We start from the raw sequence: 13725 nt of genomic DNA on the forward strand, positions 1-13725 counted from the left end.
CTGTTTAACAACACTCTCATGTCCTTTACTTGCATTCCACTCCCACCCAAGCCGTTTTAGACACAAAAATGATTGACAGTTGCCCGCCGTTTGGAATAACACGTTATTCTACTGTCCTGCTGGAATCTCTAACCAAGCAGAAGACAAGTTCGGTAGTTTTTGCTCGCGGGTACGCATATTATCACAAAAAAGACACCACTGGACTGCAATTAACCCACAAATTAAAGTGACACACTGAAAACGTAAGTGTAAAGTGCAGAGAACTATAACATCTTATTTCCATCTTGTGCCTCGAACATAGAGTATTGAACAGCAGAGGACAACACAGATACAGTAACGTTTTGGTAATATTCGTGAATACATGATTCATCCAAAAATATTGTTACTAATTGCATATTACCTTCTTTACTAATTTATGTAAGAAAATATCAAAACCTCTCTAAGACGGACACCTCTCTATAGCGGACAATTATTGATTCCCCACGGCTGTCCGCTTTAGAGAGGTTTCACTGTATATATATATAGTAATGATAAAATATTACATATGACTTTTAGTGTATTTTAAACTAGGAGAATAGGTCTTATTAACAGGTTATTTTTTATATACAGTGATTATTTTTTACGTATTTTGTCACTTTTTTTCACTATATAACTAAATGTATTTATAGGTTACAGTAAAAAAAAAACTGCAATTTCAAAACATTTCCTGAAGCCATAGCGCTTTGAAGAGAAAGTGTAAACACTCAGTTAGTTGGAGTGGTTCACCACAGAGAGGCGCTGTCGTAGTTTTACGATCTTACTTCGTATGAAACGCTACGGAAATAAATGTAAATCTCATACATTTTTCTTCCTTTTTTAACAGTTCGTTAATTCACCTACAGAAACGTAGCGTGTACTTAATTGATTTCAGTATTAAATTGTATACTTAATACATATGTAGCAGTAATTTGTAGATAAACATAAAATTTAAAAAATAACTGAAAAAGAACTTCTGCACCCACAAATTTCAAATTCGCAAATTTGATATAATATTTTTCCATCTATTAATAAAGTCTTTGTATATTTTATACATGGCATTAAGAAAAAAATCCAAGTTACATTTTAAAATATAATGAAACTTGTATAAACCGGAACTTCAATAAAGTGGAAATCTGTCATTAACGGAAACTTTTCAAATACCCGGTGTGTCTTTATATTGCTCTTCAAATTTGTATAAAACGGAAATCTGTCCAAAACGGACGAAAATGTCGGACCCATTGCTTTCCGTGCTTTATGCAAGTTTCATTATAAAAATAAATTCATAATATAGATAATATGCTATTATAAGTAGGAAATATAGGCCTACTTATAACTATACTGCAAGATTTCTTCGTTGAGCCCTGGGTCAGTAATTAGAAACTAGCAATTTTTGAAAACTTGAGTGATGATTTTGCGATTTTTGACGACGCTAACTCCTTCCGAATTTCCTTTGAGCGAAAAGAGAAACGGCATTTGATATAATGTAAAATCAATTTGGGAATTAGTTCCATGGAATGAATGTTCCTTCCTACATCCCAGCACTATGGCCTCAACTTTGATTTCATTCAAACTGTCCAAAGTATCATAAAAATATGTCACCTTACATGCTTTTATTAGATGCAGTGTTAGCGGTCACTACTTTTCTGCCTGCAATAACACGCTAAACACTTCTTGAGTTGAGTACATTAGAAATGAATTTCCAGTCTTTTAATTTAGTGAAGACAGCGCCGTTATTTTCTTTTGAAGATATTCTTCGTAATTTGCTTATACAGCACGTACATTTAGTGAATTTGGACTCTTTACTATGTAACCTGACAAACGGTAAACGAGACCTTCTTTTGCAGTATTGCATTTTGGAAGTGGTGGAGAATTACTTATCCAGTCACATGCATCTGTACCCTTTTCAACCAAAATCAACTTGAAAATATTTTGTAACGCCTTTTTCTTTAGTTATTTTTTCTTTAGTGATTTTTTGCCAATTTTCTCATTTGATTAACAAAAGTCGTGAGAGAAATATTATTTGAGGTTCGCAGTTTGAACTTGATGAAAGCACGTTTTTTATAGGAACATAGTAGAGGCACAAAGATTGCAACATATGCAAATGAAGAAGGTCAAGGGTAGAAGGGTAATCATCATATGACAATGATCTTATAATTCCGAAATGTCATTCCAGTGGATCCTGATTAAATGTTGATGTTAATATGTAGGAAAACTATTATTCCACAAATATTCGGCTATTTCCAATGTACTTTGAATGGTAACACGAAGATATTCAAGTGTTCTTTCAGATGCGAAAGTGTTGTTGACTAAATACATGTTATGCAGAGTTTTATGATGTGAGCAATTTTTAAAAAGTCCAGAGGAAGGAATCTTAGTGTTCAAAGCATCGGCAAAGTCATTCATGTCAGGGAGGAAACTACGCTCTGGTGAAATCTGAAAACGATCGCAGCGCCACCCTAGCCTTGGGGACAACAGAGGGTTGACAGTTTATATGGACTAGAGCGGGAGAATCCACACTTTCTCTTCAAAGCGCTATGCTGAAGCTTTCAATACGGCGCAGAGAGAGGCAGCCCGATGTGTGACGTCACGCCAAAACAGGTTGTTTCAGTTGCTGTGAAAGCGTACTCAGAATTTTTGTTGGGAGGAGTCCAATTTTTTCGGGAGGGGGGAATACTACAAGACATTAGTCTACGTAATATTAAGCGATGTTATTTCGCAACCGAAAACAAATATTAATTACTGCCATTTTTCCTTTCAGGAAAAATGATAGAACAATATTATTTTCATAAGAAACGAGAGTGCAGAGAGATATGAAATGAAATCTATAAGCTACACCAATCATTTCTCTGTTAAACAAGTCTAGTTGTGTTAAGAAAGTGTACAAAGGTTAATAAAGTTACGAAGTTTGGGTTAGGGGAGAGTCCAGATATGGTGGAATTCCCGCGTGGGTGTGTCCCTGGCCTGACACAAATAGCGCATTTTGTATAGTTTGAAGTTCAGTACCTCCGTAACTAAAATTTTTTCTATTAATTTTGGTATATGCTATATTGAAGACTAGTTCTACATGATGGAATAATTAAATTAAAACTTTTGGTTAGAAAGGAAATGTCCATTAGTTGATTTCAGTACTGCTTGCTAATCCTCTGGGAATTTCCAGAATTTTGTCTCTTTCGATACATTTTGTTTTTTCAGCAATAAACTTGTTAGTTTTTAAAAGCAGAAGCGCTGGTCATCCTGAGAAACTTTTAGATAAAAACATGCTTCTTCCGCAAAACCTACACGGAACAAAAGTCATCAAAGACATAGAGACAGTTAAGACGACGACATTGGTGGGTGAGTGGGCCTGTGGCTGGACCTGTACAGCTATAAAGTGTGGTCACTTGACAATGAGGTTACTAATCTCTCCATTTATGAGCCAAATCTTTAATTTTTACATATTTTATTGACTATTGACAGGGATTTCCAAACCAAATGTCGCAGTAGGGAGCTGTCTCACCATTCTCAGCCAGAGATGTCATGTCTTCATCCTTGTATAGTAAAGGACAATGCCAATCTTCACTGTTCCAATTTTCGCAGCAGCGGGTCACGAGGTATTTCTGCAGCTGTGAGAATAATAAAAACTAGCTCCATACGAGGGGGTCAACATACTATCCGTTCTACCCCATTCACCCATCTGCACGGGCATCACACTACAAATGTGGTATCTAAGGAAATCTATCAGAAAGTTTGGTAACACCTAGACTAATACATCAGGACTTCTGGGAGATTGGTAGTGGCTTCGGCACCATGGACCAACGCAGGATAATAAGTAAAATATATATCAAACGCATACTAGTAACATTGGCTGTAAACCAAAAACCCAGCAAGGCACCAACACCAAAATTTATTCCTAATTAAATCAAGACATACTCTTTGCATTGGTTTTGGTTACAAGTTGGTGCAAGGTTGGCAACATGACCATTTTTGGGTAACAAAAAGGTCCATTTTTGCATACTTTCATTTTTTTTTTCAATTTAAAGGCCACGTGTCCCTTAAACCTAATGCACTAAAGGCTAAATGTTTTATCCGTTCTAAAGTATGTATGTTATGGTTTCTCTCTTTCAAATATCAATCTAATGACTTGACTTCATACAACTTTATGCGGGTCTAAATATGGTACACATTAAACGTGCACACACTTTTTAGCCAACTATGTTAATTTATTGTAAAAATTCTGAACCCGCAAGGGAATTTGTGACCAACTGACCTTCATCTACTCTAATAGTTTTCGTAGGAAACAAATTTTGAAGGTTTGTCAGAGCTTCCAGTTCAAAATGACAAGCACTTGAAAATGGGAGAAGACGTTTGCTACTCGCTGTTGCTGAGACAGGAGCCATTTTGAAAACGCTCTACTACCACAACCAATAGAGATCTTCAACTCAATTTTCACCATTCTTCGTTGTTAGTGTCAGGTAACATTTGTGCAAAATTTGAAAAAAATCGGAGATGATGAAGTGGGGACCACTGGTCCACTTGACATGGAATGACACAACGGTTATTAAACTAATAAAAATACCTTTTAAAAAGCACAACTTACCAATTCAATATGGTGTTGGACTGCCTTTCGCCCTCAGAACATCTCTGATGCAACACAGAATAGCGTCATAGAGGTCATGAATGGTGGCAAGTGGATTATTACACTATTACGCGTACGGTGCAACACTCAATTCTGAGGCAGAGAGTGGATGTGGAAATCTGAGGCGGATTTGTGTTTGGAAAACTCGAAGCTTTGAATCGCATATCGTTGTGCCAAAATCGCGAATGTGCAAATTTTGCTATTTCCATCTAAGTGCAGTTTCATATTACTTGGGGTACACAGATTCCAATACCAAAGTCCCATTTGTGAAATATGAGCACATTAGAAGTTATCGTCAATTCCTAAAACATGTACCTAAGTCTATATACTAATTTTTCGGGATAAGTTGAATATTAAAATGCTTATAACTCAAAGTCAAATTTACCATATTCGCGGTTTTGGCACTGGATCGACGATATGTTAAATTATGTTCAGGTCCGGGGATTGAGCGGGCCAGGAGAGGTATTGAACTTCATCCCTATGTTTCTAAAATCAAAACGCGACACCTCCAGCTGTACCTGGGCACATTATCATCCTAGAATATGGCGTGATTGTCTGGAAACATTTGGACATTGGATACATATGGTTCCCTTAAAATCACGATATAATCACGGAACGTGACACGATTGGTAAGCATCAACATTGGACTCGCTGACAGGTGATGAACAACGATGGAATTATCCTAGAAAACAAGGATTCTTGCGTCGACACTGTACCGTACTGTCAAGAACAACATACACATGTGGAAAATTTTGCTAACTAGGTGCCACATCACTTAAATGAAGTGCACAAGTGGAGACACTACGAGACAGATCGCATCAATCTGGTCGGATCTCAGAAAGGACATACCTTATTGAATCGCAACGAAACTCCAGTAAAAGTCTCAGGAAAGACCACTATGAGTCACAACGAAAACACAAGGTGAAAAAAAAAATCGTCGCCCGCAAACGTTATAGCCATTCTGGTATATGACTGTCAAGGTCTTCTAGTGTGCCATCTAAGTGCGTGAGGGGCATACTATTTAAGTACAGTAGTACAGTTCATTTTTATGTCCCAATTGGTCCGTGCAGTACAGAAAAAATATCCAAAACAATTGTATGACGCCATAATAAAATACTGTTTTCCAGTCTGTATTACGCTTTTGCCCTATGAGACCTTCCTGCAGCCACAATCCATCTGGTGGCAATATTTTGAAGCGCATGCAACTCACATGAATCAACACTTATATTTGTGAAGACGGGCATACATAGGGTAGAAGAGGGGAATTGGGTGCAGGGGGTAATTGGGCGGAAAACTTTTTAAAAATGTATGTATTACATTTCAGTATTTTTTTAATGGAATTTATTTATACCCCCAAATTTTGGATGGGTAGATGTTGATCAGAGAAAAAAAGCTTAGATGAATTTTGAGAGGGTGTAATAATGACAAAAAACTAAAAATTGATTTGGTTGAGAAATGACATATTTGAAACCAAGTTTCAGGTTTGTGTTTTGGTTTGAGTCACAATAAATCGCGTATCTATTAATGTTTTGAGCCAGATTTTTTACTGCTGCTTAAAAACATCATAAGGATGGTGCCGTGAAGAGCAGCAATCGAAAATCCTCACTGTGAGACAGTTAAAATTTCTACCTCCCAATTACCCCCACGGGGTAATTGGGCGCATGATATGGGATAAATGGGTGGAATGTCTTAAGTGAACATTTTTGCTTAGAATTCATTTATATGCTGTGCTATCTTTGTCTTTTGTGGTGTATACTTTCGTTTCATAGTGCAGTGTGCTTAAGCTATTTTGTTCAACTTAGGCCTCCAGTGGCCGTTGCGTATGCCAATAATGCTGATGCTGTAAATAGGACCTGTTTATCAACCCAGAGTTCCAACAAATGTTCTATTGTAATAGTTTATGGTTATTTAGTCTTATTGCCTTCTCATATGTTTGAATATCAGAGCCTGTTCTCTCTGTTTTTCTATTTATTTATGTATTTATTTGTTTTTACGTTTTCGGCCAAAGTTTTGACCGCTTATAGCTTTTTTTTTTCTTGTATGTGATACATTTTGGATTAAGTTCGCAGGGCAATGTACTATGCTACAAACAATAACTGGAGGGCTTGCTAAGGCATTCAAATATTTTTGAGATTTAGAAATAAGTTATTCCTTATTTTGCGTAAACAAAAGGATTTTTTTTCTAGGCCACATAAAACTATTAATTTTTAAGTGGAGTACAAGTTATATACGCCCAATGAAAGCTTGAGTTTTCTTCATTTACATCCAATCACACTCACGGATTTATGTGCACCGGCAATGGTTTTATCATTTTGCACGGGTGGAAATCAGACCAACAATGAAAATGTTGCAGCATCAAAAGTAAAGATGCCGAAAGCTTGCCACTACCACAGTAGGTGCAGAAGAATCTGCAACATACAATCAGTTCTTAGAAACATTTATAACCTGTGAGGAAAAAAAAAAAAAGGTTGAAAAAACATACCTCCCAATTCCCCCCTTCTACCCTATGCTTTACTGTTCGCATCTGAGTTCTTTTAATATATCTGTTCACATCTGAGTTCTAAGTGCAATTATTACAAATATCAACGAATCAATATTCCTGTTTCTTTCTTTCTTCCTTTTAATCTTATGAAGTACACCCACAAAGTACCTTAAGAAATTATAATGGGGCTGTGTACACTTTTGTTCCACAGCACTGGAGATAAATGTGAAAAATCTAGTAGAAAGTAAAAGAGATCTCAGAGTACACTCTCAATTCGAGGTCAGATCACATCACACTTCATGTAGCTATCGCCATAAAGGATGGATCTGACCTGAATTTCTAATTCAAAATTCACTAAGTTAGAAATGACGTGAAGTTGCCTACCAAAAATATTCTTAACAAACCTCTTACGTAATCGCTGCCTTCTATTTAGATCGACGAACACTTACTGGTGCAATGAACTGCGGAACAGGGCAGCAGTATGGATCGGAAACTCGATGCAATGTTTACTTTAAATCAATTTTAGAAGTTTATACTTAATTTTTGCATAACAAATAAGCAAGGAACTTCGTTCATTCTTGCTACTAAAATAATTGTATCAACTTTATGAGTGTATATTTCACTAAAACACTGGTAACTAAAACTTTTTTTTTTTTTTTGTAAAGTCCCCGTTTTCTATAAGACATTGTTGTTAATTTATTTTCAAATATGAGTTTGGAATATTACGATTTTCTTAAGCATATTTGACAGAAATAAGGCTGTTCGAAAACTACTATTTTCTCGATTTCAAAGATGAAACACTTGTGCGAGCGTTACAACTTACAAAAGTCTTAGTTGACATTATTTCTGGATCTGGGCCTCACCGAGAAATAGTGAAGAGCAAATCATTTTTCTGACATTTGTTTTAAGTTCAGCGTCTCTTCAGCACTGAGACTATTTAAGACGTAGACCTACAGTTTAAGGTGCAATCAGCGTAATGTGTTCAATGTGCAATCAGCGTAATGCGTTCAATGTTCTCATAATGGAAATCGAACCTATGACCGCATACACAAGAGGTGCGCGCGCGCTAGCCACTAGATAATCGGAAATGGATTTTTTAAAAAGAGAATTACAGAGTCAACTAATGGAAGGTTAATATTTTTCAATGGCAGTAATTTTTCATCTAAATACAGTCTTCAATAAGAAAAGCCTTCTTAATTACGGTGAAAATGAAAAAAAAAAGAAAGTTATATAAACTGAGATAAAACTTCCCCAATCGAATCTCAATTTCAGTCGTATGACATATTTGCTAAACAAGTATACAAACTTGAGTACAGTTCTGTATAATTTACAACCACGTGACTGTTTAAAAACAGAAAACGAACAATCAATTTAACTTAAAAAAAAACAAACACTTGACATACCAGAAAAGTAGCTCACGATATCTGTAAATATTGATGACATTATCTCTCACTCAGTTTAACCTTAGTGATGTTGAAAAACTACACGATTTAGAGAAATACATTATTCATATTCCTGCACAATTACGAGTTAACAGCTTCCAGTTAACAGTTGTTTACAACTCTCAGCTACGTTAAAAATACTCTCTTTCCTTTAGATGAAATAGAAAACAATTAACAAGTTAAGAAGACATTGCAAGATTATATTACTCTATTGTATACAATTTGAGTCTCTCCCTTATCAAGGGTTAACATTATATAAAAAACTAAGTAGTAATAGTATAAATTCTTTCCTTTTAACGAACTACAATAAAAGGCACGTGTTAATTGCTTAAGGGGCAATATAGTTTTCCCGCCTTTTTCATATTTTTCCACATTACTGAAGTATTTATGTAAACAAGAAGTTACACAGTTACGTAGTTTATTCCCTAACGACAAACACCGTTACTATTAATTAAAGTCTAATAATAACTTCAGATCCGGATTTTTTGAAAACTTGGACTTTATAGAGTAGTATTTTCCTTGAATGTAATCACAGTTTTAATTACATATGGATCTGCGAAGACGTGCGTTAGCAACGAAATTTCTTTTCTAGAGGACATCCAGCTATTCTTGAGAACCTCATTATCTCATTTTATATATATATATATATATATATATATATATATATATATATATATATATATATATATATATATATAAATGATTGTTTTGTTTTGCAACAAGCTTTCAATATCTAACAAATTACTTCAGAGAATGTTATAATCCCACTGAAAACTGACTTATGAGAATGAAAACCGTATCACCATATGCATGGGCGATTAGTGCAAAATGTAAACAATGGAACGTGACAGATTGATAAACAAGTAGTGAAAAAGAAACAACTAAAGATAAATTTGGTCAAAGGTTGCGGAAATTCACTGATTACTCCAATACTTGGCATAAAGAGATAAGAAAATCTTTCTTGCTGCGGAACACACTTTAAAAACTTCTATTCAATGTTTTTTTTTTTTTTTTTTTTTTTAATATCTATATATATAAGTTAAGATATGATGTAAAGTAGAACAACACCTTTAAAGCACATGTCAAATAATGTAACTCAATATTTTACACTAAAAACCGAATTTTTTCTTCTTTATGTCTTAGTTTCAAGTACTTACAGGGTCCAAGGAAGTACATTCTAAGGTCGTGGCGCGGGCTCCTTCTCCATGTCTACTGATCCGACTTTTCATCTATCTTCCTTCTCTCGCAACACGATCAATGAAAACCCACTGCGCACAAGCCCTCTTCACCAATGACGTCTAAATTGTTTACAATGACATTCAAAGTTGCCAACTATGTTATTTTCTTTCTACAATATCCATTAACTCAACAAAAGAGGTCTGCAGTTTAAAACAAAAGATTGTTATAAAGAAGCCTCTTATCTTATACAGCGCCATCTACTACAGTTCCAAGATGAAATTTCGTGACCTTTTCTTTCCCAAAATATAAAACTTAACATTTTCAAGAGCATATTTGGGTGCGAATTGGGCCGAATTTTCATGCATGCGATAGAAGCGTGCTTTGCTTGCGACTTGGTAGCGTCTAAAGCCGACCATATATGTTTTTGGTAGTGAATTTTGACGTTTTATAGAAAAAAAATTTCCAGTCTATACTTATATTTGTTCAGATAAAAAAAATTGTGACCCAAAAGCTAAAAATCTTGACTTTCATAACCGTTTTCTGATTTCGTGACCGATAGACACCGTTATAGATCATTTGATTCCCTACGATTTAAATTAATTGTATAGCACAGAAAAAGGAACAAAAGCATCTTTTAAGTTTCAAAACTCATGGCAATTATTTTTTTCTCGAAAATGGTAAAGAATTAAAAAAAAATTCTGAAATATGCAAATGGAAGGTTAGTTCATATGTAAACATTACATGTAGGGAGATGGATGAACACACACACACCACCATAAATATACAGCACGCGAAAAAAATTTTGTCGTTCCAAAAGTGTTTCTGTCAATTGCAACTGTATATAATAGTACATTACAAACAATGTGCATTCCATGATATCAAGAGTCTTCCCAAGAATCTACAAGATGGCAGGGACTCTAAGATGTCACAGGTACGTGTTTCTGCCCTGTACTATTGTGTACTGTTGCAATTAACAGTTAAACACATTTGAAACGACAATTTTTTTCGTCTTTTTTCTCGTGCTATATCTATACGGTAGTATGTATGTTAATCCATTTCCCTACATGTAATGCTTTAGGGTGTCTACTAAAATTCCAAAATAAAATTTCGTGACCTTTTCTTTATCAAGCCATAAAATTTCGGAACATTCTCAAGAGCGAAGTTGGGATGCGAATTAGGCCAAATTTTCATGCATGTGATTTGGTAGCGATTTTGTAGCGTCTAAAGCCGACCATAGACATCTTTGGTGGTGAATTTTGATGTTTTGTAGAACAAAATTTTCCAGTCTGTACGTATATTTGTACAGATAAAAAAAAAAAAAAATCGTGACCCAAGAGCTAAATTTCGTGACTTTTCCTTGACTTTCATGACCGTTTTCTCATTTCGTGACTTTTTCGTGACATTCGTGACCTATAGACACACTGTGTTTACATATGAACTAACGTTTCATTTGCATATTTCAGAGTATTTTTATTCGTTATCATTTTCGAGGAAAAAAAATACTTGCCATGACTTTTGCAATGGCCCCCGTATATATATATATATATATATATATATATATATATATATATATATATATATATATATATATATATATCAAACGAAATCACATACACACACCTTTTTCCATTTTCGTCCTGTGTATTGCTTCCGCTCACTTCAATTAGGCTAAAACAGCTAGCTCTATGCTACTAAGCATCCGACAATAAAATTTCATGATTCCATGTGTATATTAAGACAGGAAGATAATGGTGAAACAGCAGATAGAAAGCTGCTCCCATTCATGTAGGTTTCCCTCCTTTTTCTCAGATAATTCATTTCGAAAAAAAAAAAACTATTTCTATCAAATGACTCCTTTCACAAAAAAAAAAAAAAAACTTTTATCAAACCAAACCACTATAACCATACGGTAACCACACAACCTTTACCTAGCTTTCTCCTCACCTCGATACTCAAATCTAGAAAATATTTCAACCAAGGGAAATAGATGGGTTCGGTAATTATTATCCGTTTAAAACGCACTGTTCTTCTGTTTCGAACACAGACCATTACAATTCATCCAATTCGACAGATCCATTTCGATCCATTAACATCCTTTCTTTTCGGGTATTCCTCAATATACCTTCTTCCTACGAATACTCTCATTAACTGACAATTACGACAGAATCAATATCAATGTAAATCACTACCAATTAATGTGCACAGCTTCCATAAAATTAGGTACATTTTTCTACATCTATCTGCATTAGAATATCTTATGAAATCTCTGTTTTACGTCTCAAAGATAAGACCAGCAGGATAAAACGAGACGAATTATTAATGGAAGTGAATGACAGCGAAAGAATTGACAGAATGATAATGTGGGGAAGAACAGGAGAACCCAAAGAAAACTCATGGACACGATGTTATCCACCGCAAACTCACATTGCCTGTGATCGAATCAGAGACCTCTCGCACCAATGATAAGCGCTCGACCCTAAACCACCATGCCTCCCATTCAAATAGCATGTATATTTTAAAAATGGTAAAACAAATATTTATTTCGATAAATGTACAGATTCTCCACTTACGACGTAGAATATAAATTTCAAGTGCTTATACGAGTAAAATATGACCTAAAATCAATTCGTAAGTGCTTTTAAGCTTATCTTCATTGTCGAGAAATATGGTGCAACAGTTCATGCAATTGATTTCAAACTTTTTCCTTAATAACAAATATCTGGAAAAGCACTTATTTTAGATTTTTTTTTAAAAAAAAAACTTGGCAGATAGAAACTAAAAAATAAATTTCTTTTATACAAGCAATATTTTGCTCGTACTTGCATATTTTCTAAGATGAAAAATCTAGATAATATTGTATAAAAGATATTTTATATATATTAGACACAAAGATACAAAAGCCTCGTAAGTTTTCATCCCGATTACCCATACTACGATTGTTATTAATGTCGGTACCATTAAATATATTCAAAAGACAATGAACACTTTGAGAGCTGATGGTCAAAAATACCTTTAGTTAAAGCAAATAAAGCAAAGCTATGTCATTGTAACTTTTCCATATTCATGTTTGCAACTATGACGAGGCATGCGCATGAATGAATTTTTTACTCGCTCTCACCACGAGGTGCTCTTTAACCGATTGGCCTTGCTCCCAATAGATAGTCACTCTGCTGGGAATTACGTTAGCCCCTCCCTTACATTCCGCGGGGGATGACACGAAAGATCACAAGCACACCACGCCACAAGAGAGAAGTTTCATTATTTCTTTTTTCTTTTTTTCTTTTTTTTTTTTTTTAAAAGTACACTGACTTCTGCTTTAACATGCAATGCTCACCACAAAATATCATGCGGAACATTCTTAAAGGAAAATTTAACACTAAGAACGGCCTAGTCGTAGACTACCGCACTTTAAAAATAATCAATAATTGGTAGAATAATAGTATTCCAAGTTTTATAACTCAGTGTAAATACAAGTAAAGCAGAAACCTCATGTCTCTACAATATTTACATGCCAACATCAATAGAACATCTGAATCACTTGTAACCATGAAAATCACAAACAATAGGACGCAGGAAAAGCATTCTGGGTCTCACTTCGATTAAGATTCCTTCTGATTTCTTGCGAATCACATACCATTTTGCTTCTGAAGGAACCTATTTCGAAAAACCGACGTTCTCTCGTATGTTATATTCCTATTTCATTGTTATCTTTTCAACTTTGCAATATTTTCAAATGTGAGGGTGTATCTGATACTGCAAAGGAAATCTATCCTAATTTTCTGTACGCACGATAGTTTTATCTGGAAATCTGATTATTCACCCGACGAGTGATTGCGAATTTTTAATGCACTGAAAGACAGGAAAAAATAAGCGTATTGGAGAACGAGACACCATCAAAAGTAGAGATAAAAATAAACATACAACGATGACAGTTTAAGAAAGTATTATCATTAAGCAAATATAAAAGAAAAATGTTAAATGAACAACAG

The 13725-nt window shown here is 34.8% G+C and overlaps 1 protein-coding gene across 3 annotated transcripts in view; it reads right to left on the reverse strand.

Moving 5' to 3' along the window:
* MED15 (mediator complex subunit 15) overlaps nucleotides 1-13725 on the reverse strand; it is a 215706-nt gene that overhangs the window by 98424 nt on the left and 103557 nt on the right. The window contains exon 1 of one of the 3 annotated variants that reach the window (XM_081771470.1): nucleotides 9715-9771. The exons of 1 other annotated variant lie outside the window; for it this stretch is intronic. In XM_081771470.1, the coding sequence (XP_081627596.1) occupies nucleotides 9715-9733 (19 nt within the window). In that variant the 5' untranslated portion in view covers nucleotides 9734-9771. Of the gene's footprint in view, nucleotides 1-9714; nucleotides 9870-13725 lie in introns of those variants that run through there. One more of the 3 variants, XM_081771471.1, reaches the window with a different exon arrangement.

Source organism: Thermobia domestica, chromosome 9, assembly GCF_964235325.1.
Source record: "Thermobia domestica chromosome 9, izTheDome1.hap1.1, whole genome shotgun sequence".
Classification (NCBI taxonomy): Eukaryota; Metazoa; Arthropoda; class Insecta; order Zygentoma; family Lepismatidae; genus Thermobia; species Thermobia domestica.